Consider the following 21,176-nt stretch of genomic DNA (forward strand, 5'->3'; position numbering starts at 1 on the left):
AGGGCCGAGGGCAGAGAGCAGGATCAGGGCCACAGGAAATGGTTTCTGGTGAGGGGGGCACCGTGACTGCATGGACGTGAGGTTGTACAGACAGCTGCTCTGAAACACCCTTGTCCCTTCACAGCTGGAAGACAGTTTCTCTTTGTCTGACAAAGTCTTTTCAAAGTCTTTACTTCTTCTTCACTTCTGAAGGATAATTTGATGGACACAGAATTCTAAGTTGGTGGGTTTTTTCTTTTAACACTTTAAATGTCTCATCCCATGCTCGACTTGAGTGCATGGTTTCTGGTGAGAAATTCAGTGTAACTCTTAGCCTTGCTGCTCAGTGGATAAGGTATTTTTCCTCTCTGGCTTCTTTTTTATTTTCTTTTTTTCCACCTTTATTGAGATATAATTCATACACCATACAATCCATCCATTTAAAGAGTACAGTTCAGTGTATTCATAGCTCTGCACCACCACCAGTCAGTTTTAGAATGTTTCCATCACCTCAAAAAAACCCCTGTAGCTTTATCATCCTCATTCCTCCCCACTTCTCCCCAAAGTCCTATCACTAATCTGCTTTCTGTCACTGTAGCTTTGCCTATTCTGAACATTTCATCAAAATGAAATCATATAATATGTGGTCTTTGTGACTGGCTTATTTCACTTAGCATAATGTCTTCAAGGTTCATCCAGGGTATAGCAAGTGTCAGTGCCTCATTCCTTTTTTATGGCCGAATAATATTCCGTTGTATGTATAGACCACATTTTGTTTATCCATTCGTCAGCTGATGGACATTTGGGTTATTTCTGATTTGGGGCTACTGTGAAGAATTCTACTATAAATGTTCTTGTAAAATATTTTGTTTGGACATATATTTTCATTTTTTTTTAGGAGTAATTCAATATTTAATTCTTTGAGGAACTGCCAGACTGTTTTCTAAAATGGTTGTATCACTTTCCATTCCCACCAGCAGCGTCTGAAGGTTTCAATTCACCAGAACTTGTTATTATCTGACTTTTTTTTTTTGGCTGCGTTGGGTCTTAGTTGCGACACGTGGGATCTTTGTTGAGGCATGCAGGATCTTTGTTGAGGCATGTAGGATCTTTCGTTGAGAAGCACGGGCTTCTCTCTAGTTGTGGCGTGTGGGCTTCTCTCTAGCAGGCTTTTCTCTAGTTGTGGCATGTGGGTTTTCTCTCTCTCGTTGAGGCGTGCGAGCTCAGTAGTTGTGGTGAGCCGGCTTAGTTGCCCCGCAGCATGTGGGATCTTAGCTCTCTGAGCAGGGATCAAACCCCGCGTCCCCTGAGTTGGAAGGCAGATTCTTTACTGGTGGACCACCAGGGAAGTCCCTTATCTGACTTCTTGATTCTACCTATCCTGTAGTTGTGAAGTGGTCTCTCACTGTGGTTTTAATTTGCATTTCCCTGATGACTAGTGATGTTGAGCATCTTTTCATGTTCTTGTTGGCCATTTGTCGTTTGCCCATTAAAAGTGTTTTTTTTTTGTCTTTTTATTATTGAATTGTAAGAGTTCTTTATGTATTTTAGATACAAGTCCCTTACCAGATATATGATGTGCAAATACTTTCTCCACTTTTGTGGGTTGTCTTTTCACTTGGTGTCTTTTGAAGCACAAAAGTTTTAAATTTTGATTAAGTCTAATTTATTTATTTTTTCTGTTGTTGCTTGTGCTTTTGTTTTAGACAAAAACAAACCATTGCCAAATTCAAGGTCATGAAGATTTATGCCTATGTTTTCTTCTAAAAGTTTTATAGTTTTAGCTCTTATATTTATGTCTTTAACTCATTTTGAGTTAATTTTTGTATATGGTGTGAGGTAAAGGTCCAACTTCATTCCGTTGCATGTGGATATCCAGTTCTCCCATGCACCATTTATTGAAATGCCTATTCTTTCGCCATTGAATTATCTTGGTACCCTTGATGAAAAACAATTGACCATAGATGTTTGGGTTTATTTCTGGACCCTCAGTTCTGTTCCATTGATCCATATGTCTCATATTATGCCAGTACCACACAATCTTGATTACTGTAGCTTTGTAGTGAAGTTTGAAATTGGCAAGTGCCCTCCAACTTTCTTTTTTTTAAAGACTGTTTTGGTTATCTGGGTGCCTTGTATTTCATTCAGCATTCCAAGTTCAGCATGTCAGTTTCTGCAAAGTAGTCAGCTGGTATTTTGACAGGGATTGTGTGGAATCTGTAGATCAGTTTTCCATTATTTCTTGAATCCCACTCCTTCCTTCTAGATTTGGTTTCCTCCTTGTTGAATTTTATCTGTTAGTAGTTCTTTCAGAAAAGGCCTATAAAAATATTCTCTGTGTCTGAAAATATTTTGTCTTTATTCTTACATGATTCTAATTTTCTAAAATGGATCTAAAATTCTAGAGTAAAAGTTATTTTCCTTGAACTTTTTGGAAATACTATTTTGTTGTCTTTTGACATTTATTGTTACTGATATCAGTCTAGCCGCTGGAGTTTTTGTTTTGTTTCATTTTCATTTTTGGTGAATAATCTGTTTATTTCTCTGAAAACTTTTGAGATTGTTTTCTCATTTTTAATATACTATAGGTATACTGCAGTGCTTCTAATGTGCATTTGTTTTTATTTATCCTGTTCAGGACTCAGTAAGTGCCTTTAATTTGAGGTGTCATATTTTATCGCAATTCTGAAAAATGTCCTGTTTTCTCTTTTAATAACACTTCTTCCCCATTCTGTCTTATTTTTCAGATCTTTTCATCAAATTCACTATTTTTTTTTCAGCCAGCTACCATTTAATGTATCTACTGAGTTTTAAAAAATTTCAATCATCATATTATTTTTTCTACAATTTCTATTCCTTTTTAGTGTTGCCTGTTCTTTTCCTCCTTCTCTGTTCTTTGCCTTATCCTCATTATCCCTTTGGACGTGTTTAATGTACTTGTCTTAAAATGGCCTTTTCAATTATCCTATTATCCTCAGTTCTTGGGATCTACTCTTCTGGGCAGATGAGGCTGCTGGCTCTCCCTCCTGGGGGTTCACCTCCTTCTGGGAGGTGTGATCTTCAGAGGGCATCATTCCCATGGCAGCCAGTCTGCCCTGGGCTCTGAGGTGTCCCTACAGGATGGTTTCGTGTTTGCCTCTTTTTTTTGCTGTATGCGGGCCTCTTACCGCTGTGGCCTCTCCCGTTGCAGAGCACAGGCTCCGGACGCGCAGGCTCAGCGGCCGTGGCTCACGGGCCCAGCCGCTCCACGGCATGTGGGATCTTCCTGGACTGGGGCGCGAACCTGTGTCCCCTGCATCGGCAGGCGGACTCTCAACCACCGCGCCACCAGGGAAGCCCTCGTGTTTGCCTCTTTCTGGGTCCTCATGGGTTTCACAGTTCCAGACCCAATCCATGGGTGTGAATTTGGAGCTCTCACTAGTGAGACAAGAGCTTGGGATTCCAGTTTATCAAGGGCGACCTTCTACCTCTGGCTGCCTTGTAGCTTCCACAGCTGACTCTGTGCTGTCCCAGTACTCCCAGAGCTTCTCACAGCAGTTGCCCACCCCACTACTTCTTCTTCCTCACCCTCCACTCACTCCTTCTGAGTTATCCCTAACACTCTGTCACCATGGTGTCAAACCCCAGGATCACTCTTCAGTCCTCACCTTAACTGACCCTTGTCAACCCGTAGCAGTGGTGCAGTCCCCTCTCCTTGAGTCCTGTCCTCTGTAGAGACCATGCCACCATGCTCTGCTGGCTGTCCTTCCCTGCCCGGCCTCCTTCCCTGCTGACGACTCTCCCTGAGGGATTCTGGGAACTCTACTCGATCCCCACCATCTTTTTCCCTGGCCTCATAGATTGTCCCTTGGCCAGCAGCTCCTCAACTTCTTTCTCCAGCCACTAGTCCTTCTGAGCTCCTGACCTGTCTGTCCAACTGGTGCATCCACTGGCCAATCCCAACAAGTGTGTTCCTACTCAGCTCTGGATCTGCCCCCACCCCCATTCCTGCCCCACCTCCAGGCCTCAGTCAGTGGCCCCGGTCCCTTGGTCGCTCAGGCCAGTCTCTTGGCCATTCACCTTTGCCTCCCCTTGTTCTCCCACCCCCATCTGATCTCCTGAGTCCACCACCTCCCTCTCACTGTCACCTTCTGGTCCAGGCACCGCATGCTGAGCCTCCTCCTCTGTGGTTGCCCTGCCCCACCCTGGTCCTGCTGCTGTCCACTGAACATCCGCACAGCAGCCAGATGAATCTCTGACCGTCACTGCCCTTCTCAAGTTGTCCAGTGGCTCCCAGTGCTCTTGGCATGAGGTGGCCTGGCCCACCACCTCACCGACTTGGGTGCTTGCCCCCCCCCCCCCCCCGCCCCCAGCCCCCCAGGTCCTTCTTATTCCTCACACTTGCCACATCCTCCTCCCTCCAAGGCCTTTGCTGGTACATTCCTTCTACTCAGAGCCCTGCCCCTCTCACTCCTGCTCCCCCAGGCTTCGACAGGCCCAGTCTGACACTGCTTCCTGCTGTCTCCACCACAGCACTGCTCTCAGCTGTGGGTTAATGGCCTTGCATGCTCATCTGATGAAAGCCCCTCTCCAGCGTCACCACACAGGGGTCTTTCCAGCTGGGACCCACAGGTCTCTGGCGCCCAGGGCAGCATCCGACACACAGGGAGGCAGGAGAGCTGCTGACCACAGCATCCCAGCCCAGCCCTGGGTCCTGTGTTTGGCTTGTCCAGGGGGTAGGTTCTCTCTATAAAGGGCTTTATCTCCATCTGCTGTGTCCTTAGACCTACCCCCATGCAGGGGTCTGATCTCTGAGCACTTGAGAGGAATATTATCGAGTGGAGGGTGAGTGGAGAGCAAGGGAGGTGGGGGAGGGATCTCGCTCACATGTCTGGAGGCTCCCTCTGCCATAGTAAGAGGGATGGGTGCAGTGTGTCCCCATTCTCTACTCACCACGGCCCTGGACAGGTGCCCAGACCTCCTGGACCTCAAGGTTCCTGTCTGTGATGAGTGTGTGGGACCCTGTCATGTCTACCTTGTGGCTGCCCTGTGACCACTGAGTGTGGCACCGTGACAGGTCCTCCTTCTGGGGCATGGGCGGTGTGTGCCTGGAGCTCAGGCTCCGTGTCTGCAGCCCTGAGGCCCTGTCCAGGCCTATCATGGAGGCTGGGACCTGGGCTTGATGTGACCCCTGACTTGTATTTCCCTGCAGCGCGGAAGACGTGGTGGCCCGCGTGACGGGCAACCAGCTCACGCTGGGCTACATGGAAGAGCATGGCTTCACCGAGCCCATCCTTGTCCCCAAGAAAGATGGGCTGGGCCTGGCGGTCCCAGCCCCCACCTTCTATGTCAGCGATGTCGAGAACTACGTGGGTAAGTGCCCTCTCCTGCAAGTGAGTTGTGGGCTCCCTGAGCCAGGAGTCCCTGTATACGCTGCCTAGGCCCTGACTGTGTCTCAGAGCCATGTGAGCCAGTGTGACTCTGGGTCTCCTTGTTCCGTTCTGGGTGCTCTTCTTAGAATGAGACCCCATGCCCCAGCAAGTGATGCGGGACCCAGGCCCCTTCCCTTCTCAGTTACTCTGCCCACAAAATGGGGGCTTCGTGGGGACCCCTGGATTCTGCCAGCTATAGTACTGTTGGGCGCTAATGATAGTCATGCCTGGGAGGGCCCCAGCTGTGTTGTCCACAGTTCCTGATGTTCGTGCCATGTCCTCCTCAGCCTCTGCTGGGGCCAACCTGGGGGCTGACCTCCCTTGTCTGCCCTGGACATGCCGTCCCATGGCCCCAGGACTACCTCCTCTTCTGGATCCCTTTGGGTTCTAGCTGGTGCTATTGGCGCCCTGTCTTGTGTTCCCTGGCAGCTCCCAGTGCTGTGGACACCCTCGGTCAGGACACCTCTGGGTGGATGAAGTGCTTGTATGTGCTGGGACATCATCTGGCACGGAGAGGCTAGCACGTGCTTGCAGTGACCTTGGCAGGGCTGGTGGCCTCACAGCCGTGGCTCTGAGGCCCTCATGGTTGCTGGGGATTGGGGTGTTCACAGGGATGCCTGGGTGGCCAGTGAGGAGAGGGGAGAGGAAAGACCCTGAAAAGGCAAATGCCCAGGCCAGCTCTGGCCGCACACTGGGCAGGAGAGGGCACAGGTGCTGAAACCCTCAGACGAGTTGTTCCATCACTGAGCTCTTGACCCTCTGCATCTCTAAGGCTTATGAGTGGGGGGCAGGGGGCAGATGGGTGTGAGGATTAAATGAGATCGTCTGTACAAGCCACACAGGAAGCCAGTGGCATTCCAGAGAACAGGGGGCGGGGTGGGAAACACGCCTTCTCTGGAGCCGAAGCCCATCAGGGGAGGCCCCAAGGCTGGCCGGCTTGTGGCAGGGAGGAAGAAGGGACTCATGTTTTCAGTCTGGGAATGACCACAGTCCAGGACTGTCTCTGCCATGTCGTAGCACCTGTAATAACAGTTAATAACTAGTGAGTGTCTACCAGGTGCCAGGCATTTTTCTAAGCTGTTTCTGCATAGGAGCTAGTGTTGTCCTGCTCACAGCTCTGTCATCCAGGCCCCAGGCTCAGCCAGCTGCAAACGGCAGGGCCAGGTCTGCCGCAGTCCCTGCCTCCCCACAACCCCCCAACCAGTTGTGCTTACAGGAGTGGGAAGCAGCTTACTGAATAGGGGAGGAGACGGTCCAGAGGTTTCCGTTGTAAATGTCTTTCTTTCACCTTTTAATTTTTTTATTATGCAACTTTTCACACACACACAAAATGAGAGAAATAAGCAGTGAACCCTCATGTACCCAGTACTGGTCACAAAACCCATCAGCTTTTGGCTGTTTTCCTGTCTCCCCAACTCCCCCCTCCCCCAAGTATTTGAAGGCAAGTCTCTGGTACATACATCATTTCGCCCATGAAAACTCCAGTACACAGCGCTAACAGACAGTTTAAATAAGTATATAATCACAGTTCCATCTTGCACTTTACGACACTAACAATAATTCCTTAAAATCACCTAAGACCACCTAAATTCTCCCCAGTTGCCTCAAAAACACCTTTTTATATTTGGACGTTTGACTCTGAATCTAAACAAGACCACATACTACATTTGGGTTTGATGTCCCTTCAGTCTCTTCTGTAACAGCCCCCATCCCCTTTTCATTCCCTTGGTTTGTTGGAGAAATGGGGTTGTTAGTCCTGGAGAATCTTGCTTTTTTTTTCTTTTTTGAATTTTATTTTATTTATTTTTTTATACAGCAGGTTCTTACTAGTTATCCATTTAATACATATTAGTGTATATATGTCAATCCCAATCTCCCAATTCATACCACCACACACCCCAACGCCCTGCAACTTTCCCCCCTTGGTGTCCATATGTTTGTTCTCTACATCTGCGTCTCCATTTCTGCCCTGCAAACCGGTTCATCTATACCATTTTTCTAGGTTCCATATATATGCGTTAATATACAATATTTGTTTTTCTCTTTCTGACTTACTTCACTCTGTATGACAGTCTCTAGATCCATCCACGTCTCTACAAATGACCCAATTTCGTTCCTTTTTATGGCTGAGTAATATTCCATTGTTTATATGTACAACATCTTCCTTATCCATTCATATGTCAATGGGCATTTAGGTTGCTTCCATGACCTGACTATTGTAAATAGTGCTGCAATGAACATTGGGGTGCATGTGTCTTTTTGAATTATGGTTTTCTCTGGGTATTTGCCCAGTAGTGGGATTGCTGGTTCATATGGTAATTCTATTTTTAGTTTCTTAAGGAACCTCCATACTGTTCTCCATAGTGGCTGTATCAATTTACATTCCCACCAGCAGTGCAAGAGGGTTCCCTTTTCTCCACACCCTCTCCAGCATTTTTGTTTGTAGATTTTCTGATGATGCCCATTCTAACTGGTGTGAGATGATACCTCATTGTAGTTTTGATGTGCATTTCTCTAATAATTAGTGATGTTGAGCATCTTTTCATGTGCTTCTTGGCCATCTGTATGTCTTCTTTGGAGAAATGTCTACTTAGGTCATCTGCCCATTTTTGGTTTGGGTTGTTTGTTTTTTTAATATTGAGCTGCATGAGCTGTTTATATATTTTGGAGATTAATCCTTTGTCCATTGATTCATTTGCAAATATTTTCTCCCATTCTGAGGTTTGTCTTTTCGTCTTGTTTGTAGTTTCCTTTGCTTTGCAAAAGCTTTTAAGTTTAATTAGGTCCCATTTGTTTATTTTTGTTTTTATTTCCATCACTCTAGGAAGTGGGTCAAAAATGATCTTGCTGTAATTTTTGTCAAAGAGTGTTCTTCCTATGTTTTCCTCTAAGGGTTTTATAGTGTCCAGTCTTACATTTAGGTTTCTAATGCATTTTGAGTTTATTTTTGTGTATGGTGTTAGGGAGTATTCTAATTTCATTCTTTTACATGTAGCTGTCCGGTTTTCCCAGCACCACTTATTGAAGAGACCGTCTTTTCTCCATTTTATATCCTTGCCTCCTTTGTCATAGATTAGTTGACCATAGGTGCATGGGTTTATCTCTGGGCTTTCTATCCTGTTCCATTGATCTATATTTCTGTTTTTGTGCCAGTACCATATTGTCTTGATTACTGTAGCTTTGTAAGATAGTTGGAAGTTAGGGAGTCTGAATCCTCCAGCTCCGTTTTTTTCCCTCAAGACTGCTTTGGCTCTTCAGGGTCTTTTGTGTCTCTGTACAAATTTTAAGATTTTTTGTTCAAGTTCTGCAAAAAATGCCATTGGTAATTTGATAGGGATTGCATTGAAGCTGTAGATTGCTTTGGGCAGTATAGTCATTTTCACAATATTGATTCTTCCAATCCAAGAACATGGTATATCTCTCCATCTGTTTGTATCATCTTTAATTTCTTTCATCAGTGTCTTATAGTTTTCTGCATACAGGTCTTTTGTCTCCTTAGGTAGGTTTATTCCTAGGTATTTTATTCTTTTAGTTGCAGTGGTAAATGGGAGTGTTTCCTTAATTTCTCTTTCAGATTTTTCATCATTAGTGTATAGGAATGCGAGCGATTTCTGTGCATTAATTTTGTATCCTGCTACTTTACCAAATTCATTGATTAGCTCTAGTAGTTTTCTGGTGGCATCTTTAGGATTCTCTATGTACAGTATCATGTCATCTGCAAACAGTGACAGTTTTACTTCTGCTTTTCCAATTTGTATTCCTTTTATTTCTTTTTCTTTGATTGCCGTGGCTAGGACTTCCAAAACTATGTTGAATAATAGTGGTGAGAGTGGACATCCTTGTCTTGTTCTGATCTTAGAGGAAATGCTTTCAGTTTTTCACCATTGAGAATGATGTTTGCTGTGGGTTTGTTGTATATGGCGTTTATTAAGTTGAGGTAGGTTCCCTCTGTGCCCACTTTCTGGAGAATTTTTATCATAAATGGGTATTGAATTTTGTCAAAAGCTTTTTCTGCATCTATTGAGATGATCATATGGTTTTTGTTCTTCAGTTTGTTAATATGGTGTATAACATTGATTGATTTGCGTATATTGAAGAATCCTTGCATCCCTGGGATAACCCCCACTTGATCATGGTGTATGATCCTTTTAATGTGTTGTTGGATTCTGTTTGCTAGTATTTTGTTGAGGATTTTTGCATCTATGTTCATCAGTGATATTGGTCTTTAATTTTCTTTTTTTTGTAGTATCTTAGTCTGGTTTTGGTATCAGGGTGATGGTGGCCTCATACAGTGAGTTTGGGAGTGTTCCTTCCCCTGCAATTTTTTGGAAGAGTTGGAGAAGGATGGGTGTTAGCTCTTCTCTAAATGTTTGGTAGAATTCACCTGTGAAGCCATCTGGTCCTGGACTTTTATTTGTTGGAAGATTTTTAATCACAGTTTCAATTTCATTAGTTGTGATTGGTCTATTCACATTTTCTATTTCTTCCTGGTTCAGTCTTGCAAGGTTTTACCTTTCTAAGAATTTGTCCATTTCTTCCAGGTTGTCCATTTTATTGGCATAGAGTAGCTTGTAGTAGTCTCTTAGGACGCTTTGTATTTCTGCAGTGTCTGTTGTAACTTCTCCTTTTTCATTTCTAATTTTATTGATTTGAGTCCTCTCCCTCTTTTTCTTGATGAGTCTGGCTAATGGTTTATCAATTATGTTTACCTTTGCAAAGAACGAGCTTTTAGTTTTATTTATCTTTTCTATTGTTTTCTTTGTTTCTATTTCATTTATTTCTGCTCTGATCTTTATGATTTCTACTAACTTTGGGTTTTGTTTGTTCTTTCTCTGGTTCCTTTAGGTGTAAGGTTAGATTGTTTATTTGAGATTTTCCTTGTTTCTTGAGGTAGGCTTGTATAGCTATAAACTTCCCTCTTAGAACTGCTTTTGCTGCATCCCATACGTTTTGGATCATCGTGTTTTCATTGTCATTTGTTTCTAGGTATTTTTTGATTTCCTTTTTGATTTCTTCAGTGATCTCTTGGTTATTTAGTAACATATTGTTTAGCCTCCACGTGTTTGTGTTTTTTACGTTTTTTTCCCTGTAATTGATTTCTAATCTCATAGTGTTGTGGTCAGAAAAGATGCTGGATATGATTTCAATTTTCTTAAATTTACTGAGGCTTGATTTGTGACCCAAGATGTGATCTATCCTGGGGAATGTTCCATGTGCACTTGAGAAGAAAGTGTAATCTGCTGTTTTCAGATGGAATGTCCTATAAATATCAATTAAATCTATCTAGTCTATTGTGTCATTTAAAGCTTGTGTTTCCTTATTAATTTTTTGTTTGGATGATCTGTCCATTGGTGTAAGTGAGGTGTTAAAATCCCCCACTATTATTGTGTTACTGTCGATTTCCTCTTTTATAACTGTTAGCAGTTGCTTTATGTATTGAGGTGCTTCTATGTTGGGTGCATATATATTTATAATTGTTATATCTTCTTCTTGGATTGATCCCTTGATCATTAGGTAGTGTCTTTCTTTGTCTCTTGTAACAGTCATTATTTTAAAGTCCATTTTATCTGACAGGAGTATTGCTACTCCAGCTTTCTTTTGATTTCCATTCGCATGGAATATCTTTTTCCATCCCCTCACTTTCAGTCTGTATGTATCCCTAGGTCTGAAATGTGTCTCTTGTAGACAGCATATATATGGGTCTTGGTTTTGTATCCATTCAGCGTGCCTCTGTCTTTTGGTTGGAGCATTTAATCCATTCACGTTTAAGGTAATTATCAGTATGTATGTTCCTATTACCATTTTCTTAATTGTTATGGATTTGTTTTTGTAGGTCCTTTTCTTCTTTTGTGTTTCCCACTTAGAAAAGTTCCTTTAGCATTTGTTGTAGAGCTGGTTTGGTGGTGCTGAATTCTCTTAGCTTTCGCTTGTCTGTAAAGCTTTTGATTTCTCCGTCAAATCTGAATGAGATACTTGCTGGGTAGAGTAATCTTGGTTGTAAGTTCTTCCCTTTCATCACTTTAAATATGTCCTGCCACTCTCTTCTGGCTTGTAGAGTTTCTGCTGAGAAATCAGCCGTTAAACTTATGGGAGTTCCCTTGTATGTTATTTGTCATTTTTCCCTTGTTGCTTTCAAAAATTTTTCTTTTTCCTTAATTTTTGTCAATATGATTACTGTGTGTCTCGGCGTGTTTCTCTTTGGGTTTATCCTGCCTGGGACTCTCTGTGCTTCCTGGACTTGAGTGGCTATTTCCTTTCCCATGTTAGGGAAGTTTTCGACTATAATCGCTTCAAACATTTTCTCAGGTCCTTTCTCCTTCTCTTCTCCTTCTGGGACCGCTATAATGCGAATGTTGTTGAGTTTAATGTTGTCCCAGAGGTCTGTTAGGCTGTCTTCATTTCTTTTCATTCTTTTTTCTTTATTCTGTTCCATGGCAGTGAATTCCACCATTATGTCTTCCAGGTCACTTATCCGTTCTTCTGCCTCAGTTGTTCTGCTATTGATTCCTTCTAGTATATTTTTCATTCAGTTATTATATTGTTCATCTCTGTTTGTTCTTTAATTCTTCTAGGTCTTTGTTAAACATTTCTTGCATCTTCTCAATCTTTGCCTCCTTTCTTTTTCCAAGGTCCTGGATCATCTTCACTATCGTTATTCTGAATTCTTTTTCTGGAAGGTTGCCTATCTCCACTTCATTTAGTTGTTTTTCTGGGGTTTTATCTTGTTTCTTCATCTGGTACATTGCCCTCTGCCTTTTCATCTTGTCTGTCTTTCTGTGAATATGGTTTTTGTTCCACAGGCTGCAGAATTGTAGTTCTTGTTGCTTCTGCTGTCTGCCCTCTGGTGGATGAGTCTATCTAAGAGGCTTGTGCAACTTTCTTGATGGGAGGGACTGGTGGTGGGTAGAGCTGGCTGTTGCTCTGGTGGGCAGAGTTCAGTAAAACTTTAATCCACTTGTCTGCTGATGGGTGGGTCTGGGTTCCCTCCCTGTTGGTTGTTTGGCCTGAAGGGACCCAACACTGGAGCCTACCCGGCTCTTTGGTGGGGCTATTGGCAGACTCTGGGAGGGCTCACACCAAGGAGTACTTCCCAGAACTCCTGCTGCCAGTGTCCTTGTCCTCATGGTGAGCCACATCCACTCCCCACCTCTGCAGGAGACCCTCCAACACTAGCAGGTAGGTCTGGTTCAGTCTCCAGTGGGGTCACTGCTCCTTCCCCTGGGTCCCGATGCACACCGTACTTTGTGTGCACCCTCCAAGAGTGGAGTCTCTGTTTCCCCCGGTCCTGTTGAAGTCCTGCAGTCAAATCCTGGTAGCCTTCAAAGTCTGATTCTCTAGGAATTCCTCCTCCTGTTGCCGGACCCCCAGTTTCGAAAGCCTGACGTGGGGCTCAGAACCTTCACTTCAGTGGGTGGACTTCTGTGGTATAAGTGTTCTCCAGTTTGTGAGTCACCCTCCCAGCAGTTATGGGATTTGATTTTATTGTGATTGTGCCCCTCCTACCATCTCATTGTGGCTTCTCCTTTGTCTTTGGATGTGGGGTATCTTTTTTGGTGAGTTCCAGTGGCTTCCTGTCGATGATTATTCAGCAGTTAGTTGTGATTCCGGTGCCCTTGCAAGAGGGAGTAAGCGCATGTCCTTCTACTCCGCTATCTTGAACCAATCTCTCTGGAGAATCTTTCATATTTGCGTTTTGGGAAGATCTTACATTAGGGATTTGGCTGACAGCGTCCCTGTAGTGTCACCTAACGTGTTCTTCTGACCCTAATAGTTCCTGTAACGGTGGTTAGAGGTTGCTTAGATTTGTGTTCAAGTTGTTGGCAGGACTCCTCCTTGGGGTAGGGGTGCTACCACCCACTTCTTTTCAGTGGTCAAGGCAGTGCAGTCTCATCTGTTCACAGAATGCTCCATCCGCCTTTCAGCTTGCTGTCTGAGCAGCCAGTGAGGACTGTTGTAAAGGAAGAGTTTGCTAATTCTGTCCTTCTCTCTCTGTCTATTGTGAGTCTTCTCTAAAGAACTTCCCCTTATTAGTTACCTGGTTATCCAAAACTCTATTTCTGTCATCAACAGTTTTTACCCTGAACTTTTCCCATCAAGTATAGAAAATGTAGGATAAATGTTTTTCCTTTTATTTTCAATTTTCAGAATAATGAGTTGGTGTCCTAGAAATGCAAGAATTTTTTTGATTTTAAAAAATTTTTTATGTATAAGTATGTCCATGCATTATTTGGGACATATTTGCACTAAAAACATCTTCATTGTTTATCTGAAGTGTAAGTTTTTACCTGGCATCCTATATTTGTACTTGCTTATCTGGCCACCTTAGCTGAGGCTCACTACTGTGCCACCCCACTGTACCAGGGGGTCTTCATGGCCACCCAAGGGAAGGAGCAGACAGGGCAGGTGGGGGGAGGGTCAGACGTTAGAGCCTAGAGCCTCAGCATTCAGCCCTCTCTCCGTTGTCTTCTGAGGGTGAGTGAGCATTTCCTCTGCACCTCCTGGCCCCCGACCTCACAGAAGGCCACGCCATCTTCCCTGGGTGTGCTCACCCTCCCCTGCTGCCTCCCCAGGCCCAGAGCGGAGTGTGGACGTGACAGACGTCACCAAGCAGAAGGACTGCAAGATGAAACTGAAGGAGTTTGTGGACTATTACTACAGCACCAACCGCAAGCGGGTCCTTAACCTCACCAACCTTGAGTTCTCTGACACCAGGTGAGTGGGGCCAGGGTGGAGGGATGGAGAGGGATAGCAGTTTGGAACATGCTGGAGATTTAAGCCTGTGACTGAGGCTGTTGAGGTCAGGGTGGCCTGGCTTATGATTTGCGAACGTCTTGTCCGAGCAGGCGTGGCCTTGAAGGCAGAGATGTAGCCAAGGCAGCAAGAACACTGAGACCCGGTTCTCAGCTTGGCTGAAGTGTCATTGCACAGGTGCTGCTGAGCTGGGTGTTTTTGGTGCAGTATTGTGCATTCTATCCAGGACAGTGACATTTAATAGAATCAAAGGCTGCCTTTGCCTTTTCTCATCTTCCCTGGAGATCAGTTATCTGGTCTGACATGGCCCGGCATGGCAAGGAGCTGCAGGCACCCCTGTTGTCTGCTCTGGAGAGAAGTGGCTTTTCCTTAGGTGTTGACAGGAAGCGCCTGGGCTGTGCATGAGCAATGATATTTACTCTCAGGGCCCCATCGTGCCCAGCGACACTAGCATGAGCCCACCTGACAAGTCTCTTTCCAGTTCTCCAGGAAGGAAGTTGTTTCTGGGGTAGATGGTTCTCAGGCCTTCTCCATGCCTGTCCTTGGGTGAGAGCTCAGTGTTGGATGCCTGCTGCAGCCACACCCAGCAGCTGGGCTCATTCTGCCCTCTGTGAACCTCAGTTTGCTCATCTGTAGAATGGGAGCAATGCCATGTAGCCCGAGGTGGAGAAATAGGCATGGGACACACATCTCAGAGCACCTTTCCCATCCCGCCCAGTGGGCAAAACAACTGTGCTGACGGTTCCCATCACTGCTGACTGTTCCTGTCCGTGCCCCCAGAATGTCCAGCTTTGTGGAGCCTCCTGACATCGTAAAGAAACTGTCCTGGGTAGAAAACTACTGGCCTGACGACGCACTGTTGGCCAAGCCCAAGGTGACCAAGTACTGCCTGATCTGTGTGAAGGACAGCTACACTGACTTTCACATCGACTCCGGGGGTGCCTCTGCATGGTACCACGTGCTCAAGGTGAGCGCTGGCCTCTGCTCCCCATGTGGGCCCTACGGGGGCCTCAGGGGCAAGACCTGCTCTTGACCAGGCCACTGTCCACCTGCAGGACCGTTTGTAGTCCCCACAGGCCCTAACAGTGGCCAGCATCAGGTGGGATGAGGGACAAGATGTTTCTCCACAGAAGGGACACGGACGTTGGGCCCTTGGGAGGCATGGGGGTTGGGGGGAGCACCTCAGGACCAGAGCAGCACATGTGTGTTGCCTTTTCTAAAGATTGAGGCTCATGAAGCAATTGGAGGAGGCCCACTGCAGTGGTGACCAAGGGCTCATGTCCAGGGAAGGGAGAGCTGTGCTGGGAAGACTTCCTGGCAGAAGGGATGAGGGAACATGCCCCACTGGGAGGATGAGGGGGTGGGCTGGGGGCTGGGGAGCAAGGCTGCAGTGGCATCTGAGTGGCAGAGAGAGCTAGGGGACTTCTGGCTGGGGACAGGTAGGGAAGCTAGGGGAAAAGGGAGATGTGAAAAAAAACAAAAAAGGAGAACCTAAGCCTTGGGCTCACCACCTTGCCTTGGGTCTCCCCAGACCTGCTAGAGCCCAGGCTAGGGTAGGCAGCTCAGCTTCTGATCCTAGCCCTTCGAGGCCCTGAGCAAGTCCTGCCCCCGCCCCCCGTTCATCCCCACCCTCAGCCTGTGTGCCTCGTGAGTGAGGACCTCTATAGTCTATATCTCCCTAGTCCAAGTGCAGGGCTGGCCTGGTGCTGGTGCTGGCAGCAGGGCCGTCCTTCCATCTCCATCTGGGACCCAAGCCACTCTCAAGAGCAGAGCTTTCTTGTAACTTGTCAGACAGCAGGTCACAACGTTGTTCCCCTTGGTAGATAGGCATCCAGAGCGCTGCAGAGATATGGTGTGTGGAGTGGTAGGGGCTGCCCTGAACATGCCGGAGGTGCCACTGCCTAGAGTCTTCCTAACACGCAGACGTCTGAATTGCAAAGCACATGTGGTCCCAGTGTTTCAGGGGAGGAATGATGGGCCTGGGCAGGATGCTGTTGAAGCTAGGACCCATCCCCGGCACACGGTGGGCTCCATCCCCTCTCAGCATCCCCAGGACATGATGGGCACTGCCCACCCCCAGCATCCCCAGCATATGACAGGCTCCGCCAATGGCCTCTTCTTGGCAGGGGGAGAAGATCTTCTATCTCATCAAGCCAGCTTCGGCCAACATCTCCCTGTATGAGCGCTGGCAGTCGGCCTCAAACCACAGTGAGATGTTCTTTGCTGACCAGGTGGACAAATGCTACAAGTGCACCCTCAAGCAGGGCCAGACGCTCTTCATCCCCTCGGGTGAGTGCCCCGTCCTCATGCTGTGTCTCCCACCTCTGACGTCTGCCAGGGGAGGTCATGCCCTGGCTGTTCCCTGCCTTGCCTTGGGGTCAGTCCTGCTCTGTGGTCACCTCTGGGGCCACCTTGGGGCCATGAGCCCCTGCAGCTTCCAGCCTGGCTGTGCTCACAGAGGCCAGGCACGTGGGATTGCATGGGGCCCCAAGAGCCCAGCCCAGAGAGCACAGCCACACTGTCAGAGATGGTGTTCGCTGATCTCAACATCTCAAACATGCAGAAGGAGGAAAAATGACATGAGCAGATAAATGCCCTTTACAGATGTCATGTTGCTTCACCCATAAATATTTCACCGTATCTGTAAGGTTTCCTTTTAAAGATAACATAATTACAATACTGTCATCACACTTTAAAAAGGAACAGTTAACAGTTCCTTAGTATCACCAAATAGCCAGTGTTCAGATTTTCTAATTGTCGTATATGGAGGCCCTCACATTTCCACTGATTTATGTGCCTCTGAGTGCTTCCTGATCTAGTCCCTACCCCTGTTTCCTATAATCACAGTTATTTCCCGAAGTCTGTAGGGACAAACCCAGCTCTCCCGGGAGGTGTGGCAACTCTGCCTGTCTCTTTCCACCCCTGTATGTGGAGATCAGGGATGCCAGGCAGCCCGACCCTGGGGTGGGTCTGAGCAAGTCCCCTTGGCTCCTGGGCCTCAGTTTCCCTGTCTGTACCATACAGGGCTGGATAGAATAGACTGTGAGCTCGGACACAGTCTGTCCTTCTGGGAGGGCTCACCCACTCATTACACGGAAGCCAGGGCCAGAGCACCTTCCAGGGGGCCCGGGTGGATGGGGGCCACAGAGGAAGGGCTGGCAGGATTCAGGCCCGGTAGCTGCCAAGAGCCTGGCACGAGACCACTGTTAAGAGATAGCCCCATCCCTGTCTCCCCAGGCTGGATTTATGCCACACTTACACCCGTGGACTGCCTGGCCTTCGCGGGACATTTTCTGCACAGCCTGAGCGTGGAGATGCAGATGAGGTAGGGCCACACCTGACTCCCAGGGTCCACTGGGCGGGGTCCCCACCATCGGTATGCTGATACCTCTCCTGAATCCTGGCTGGGCCTCTGGGTGGTGGGGAGGAAGGAGGAGGGGGGCCATGATCTTACCAGGGCCCCTGAGGTGCCTGGTCGCTGGACAGCCTCGGGACTGTAGTGGGTTTGGGGTGAGCTGAAAGGCCGAGCTGCCTTCTCCTTGCGCACTGACCCAGAGCTCTAGAAGCCGCGGCCCACGGGGCTTGCCCTTAACGCAAAGCGCTCATCCTGATGTGGTCCTCTGGTCCACCTTGCCACGTAGTGCCCAGAAAGGAGGCCTGAGCGGTCATGGCCTAGGTGTGGCCTCTGGTCGTAGTGTGGGTTCACCTTCCTTTATCATTGCCTGCTCAGGGCTTAATGCACTGAATAGTTCTTTGCTATGGCTTCCAGAGCATACGAAGTGGAAAGAAGGTTGAAACTGGGCAGCCTGACTCAGTTTCCCAACTTCGAAACTGCCTGCTGGTACATGGGGAAGCACCTGCTGGAGGCGTTCAAAAGTACGTCCCCTGGTCAGCGTCTCAGCCTGCGGCTCTGGACAGTTCGTTTGCGTGCGGAGCTCAGGGACGCCGGGGAGTGGTAACAGTTCTGCCATCATGCAGCAGGGCGGCTGGGCCCTGGGGAACAGGCTGAGCGATGCCTTCATGGGCCCTGAGCAAGTCTCCTTAGCTCACGGGCCTTGCTTTTCCTGTCTGTGTGCTGTGGGGCTGGACTGGACTCCTGCCTGCAGGGTCATCTGGTGTTGCAAAAAGAGCACTGGCCGCATGTTCCCAGACCTGGTGTGTGTTCTGCTCGGTTCCTGTGGCCTTGTGTGGTTACTGACAGGGCTCAGTTGGGATATTGAGAGGCCTGCAGGGACCCCTGCAGCATCCCTGCTGTACTGTGGGTGGGTGGGTGTGCATGCCAGAGTCCCCCGTGGAAGGCCTGTGGGAAGGGGTGGGCTGCACTGGGTCCATGCCCTCTGTGGGCATGGCCCTCCATCCTAGGCCCTGCCAGGCCATGCCTTCGGGATCAGCGTTTGGCTCCTGGTGGCCAACCCCTGCTCAGGTCTGCAGACTTCCTGCAGCGGATGAAGGACCCAGGAGGAGCATTTACTTTCACGGAGAGCTTCCTTTTTCAGCAGCACCCACCCTTCCAGGAAGCTGCTGTTTTGTGTTCCGATAAGAGCTGAGTGGAGACCACCACCTTTGCACTTTGGCTCTAATTTGAGATGAGAAAGCTGAAAATGGTTCTTAACCTGGGCTGGCCAAGTTTCAGTGAAATTCTTCCATCGCTCTCTAAATTCAAGCCCTGTGCTCCACCCTGGCAGAGCAAGTGCCCTGCCCTAGGGGCCTCTTGCCAGGGAGATGGAATGGGGGTCGTGTGGGTGGAGTCACACTTGGGGACATTGGGACAGCCTGACCAGGGTGACCGCTGACTAGCTGGGCCTCTCTGAGCTGCCCCTGCCTCTCTGCCTCAGGCCTTCCTCTGTGAAGGGGCTGGCAGCTCAGCAGCCCCAGAGCTGAGAGGACCCAGGGATTTGCCACAGGCCAGACAAATGGTCACCTGGTGGTGTCAGAGCTCGGGGCTGCTCTGCCTCCATGCTGAGCTCTCTGCCTGAAGGGGGAATGCCCTGTCCGTTTTGTTTGGGGCTGGCTCCAGCTCCCAGGGGTGTGTTTGCGGTGGTGCTTGCCCTGAGCCACCCCAGCGGGAACTGGACCCACTGCCCAGCATCCTTCAGCTATGCAGGGGGCAGTGTGAGGGTGGGAATCAGAAAGCCTCTAGGGATGCTTGGTTTGGGGCATGACTGTGGCCCCTCACTGATGCAGGCTGGGGACCAGGTGGAGGGAGGAGCTGGGCCACCTGCATAAGGGGCCTGGTGTGTAGACAATGGGAAAGCCAATCCTGCCCCTCGCAGGGCATCGTAGGTGGGCATCCCCTAGGTTCCAAGAGGAACCGTTGGCAGTTGGGCAGGTGGCAGTGGGCAGAGGCCTCTGAAAGGTCTGGCCCTGAGCGTCCCCCACCACGGGGGCTTTAAGTCACCTGCAGGCGGCAGGTGAGAGTGGGCACCCTCCTGAGCAAACCCGTCTGTCTTCCCCCAGGTTCTCACAAGTCTGGGAAGCAGCTGCCCCCTCATTTAGTCCAAGGAGCTAAAATTCTCAATGGTGCTTTCAGATCATGGACGAAAAAGCAGGTAGGGATGTGTACTAGGCGTGATCCAGGGCAGAAGGGAGGGTGGCAGGCGAGGAGTCATTCCCAAGGCTTGTCCTTCCTTTGGTGGGAACTAGCATGTGAAAAGCAGGTGGGTGCCTCCTGGCCAGGTCAGACACCTGTTGGTGGGGGCAGGTGCAGGACAGAGCCCTCCATCTAAGGACCTGGCCTGAGGGGTGGGGGCTGGGCGGCAGGGAGATTCAGTGGGAGGAAATCAGGTGGTGGAGACAGCACTGCGCGAACCCAAAAGCACAGGGAGCAGGGAGGACTCGAGTCAGTGACTGGTTGGATGTTCAGGGCTCTGAAGAGGAGAGTGGAGATGTCCTCTTTGTCCTACTGGCTGTCCCAGGCATCAACTCAGAAGCTGGCTTTGCTCTGTGACTAGGACAGTCCCTTTGCCCCATGCCCCTCCATCACCCCCACCACCACCACCACAGTAGCACTGTCCTTTGCCCCTCATGGCTCTCTTGAAGCAGCATGTCTGGGCCCCACCTCATGCCCCCACTGTAAAGCGTTAGCACCCTCACTAGCATCCATGCAGCAGCTACTTCTAATGGAGGCTCCAGAGAAGCAGCTTCCAGCTTCCTTTGGCATCTTGCCTGGATTGTTGGTACAGAGGGAGTGGAGAGGCCTGGTCAGCCTTGGGACTCCCTGTCCGCTGCCAAGGGACTCTCTCCCAATCAGGGGTGCCAGCATAGTCTGAGCAGATCCCATCAGGCCCGCAGGAGGCCTTGTGGGGGTGGGGAGTCCAGGAGGTGGGGCAGCAGGTACCCTCCTAGAGCCCCCTTTCAGCTACAACTTCTCTTGCCTCAAGGCCTGGAGTAATGCAGGGTGTCCCTCCTACCTCACGTCAGCTGTATGGCCAGGTGGAATGGCCTCGTGCCCAGGAAGAAGGGATGGCCCACATTCACTTCACAACTGGTGGTGGACTCAGGCACCCCCTCCTCTCGGGGACTTGTTTGTCCACCTGTAGGGTGGAGTCACGGCAGGGCCTCCTCGTTGGGGCAGTGTCTGGCCAGAGTGGGCTAACTCCCTTAGGACCCCATGCAGCCAGTCCACACCTTTGGCAGCACCTGCCCTTGTGCCTGTCGGGACGGCAGTGGGGCCGGAGGTCCTGGGTGGGTAGATGGGGGGACAGCCTGGAGGGACAGAGGGCATGAGTCAGGAACCACAGAAGCTGAGGCTGCTTGGGGCCCCTGTGGGTGGAGGGTGGGTGGGCATCAGTGCCCAGACTGGGCGGCTGACCCGCTGACCCTGTGCGTGGCTGTCCTGCAGGCTTTGGCGGAGCATGAAGATGAGCTACCAGAGCACTTCAAACCATCGCAGCTCATCAAAGACCTTGCCAAAGAGATCCGGCTCAGTGAGGTAGGGCTGACCTCGGGGGCCCGCTGACCCTGGTTGAGGGAGGCCTCTGCCTGTCTTCCCTGGGTATCCCTCCAGAGATGGCCATGTGTGAGGCAGCCCCTCCT

General features: G+C 48.9%; 1 protein-coding gene across 1 annotated transcript in view; it reads left to right on the top strand.

Annotated features, from left to right (window-relative positions):
• The window catches only part of PHF2 (PHD finger protein 2), a 42,654-nt gene that overhangs the window by 5,104 nt on the left and 16,374 nt on the right, over positions 1 to 21,176 (top strand). The window contains exons 3-10 of the mRNA XM_027098383.1: positions 5,171 to 5,331; positions 13,961 to 14,102; positions 14,922 to 15,108; positions 16,268 to 16,430; positions 17,379 to 17,466; positions 17,911 to 18,017; positions 19,599 to 19,690; positions 20,983 to 21,072. Of these exons, the coding sequence (XP_026954184.1) occupies positions 5,223 to 5,331; positions 13,961 to 14,102; positions 14,922 to 15,108; positions 16,268 to 16,430; positions 17,379 to 17,466; positions 17,911 to 18,017; positions 19,599 to 19,690; positions 20,983 to 21,072 (978 nt within the window). The 5' untranslated portion in view covers positions 5,171 to 5,222. The remainder of the gene's footprint in view (positions 1 to 5,170; positions 5,332 to 13,960; positions 14,103 to 14,921; positions 15,109 to 16,267; positions 16,431 to 17,378; positions 17,467 to 17,910; positions 18,018 to 19,598; positions 19,691 to 20,982; positions 21,073 to 21,176) is intronic.

This window comes from Aethalodelphis obliquidens, unplaced genomic scaffold, assembly GCF_003676395.1.
Source record: "Aethalodelphis obliquidens isolate GAN/ISIS:26980383/991018 unplaced genomic scaffold, ASM367639v1 scaffold122, whole genome shotgun sequence".
Taxonomy (NCBI): Eukaryota; Metazoa; Chordata; class Mammalia; order Artiodactyla; family Delphinidae; genus Aethalodelphis; species Aethalodelphis obliquidens.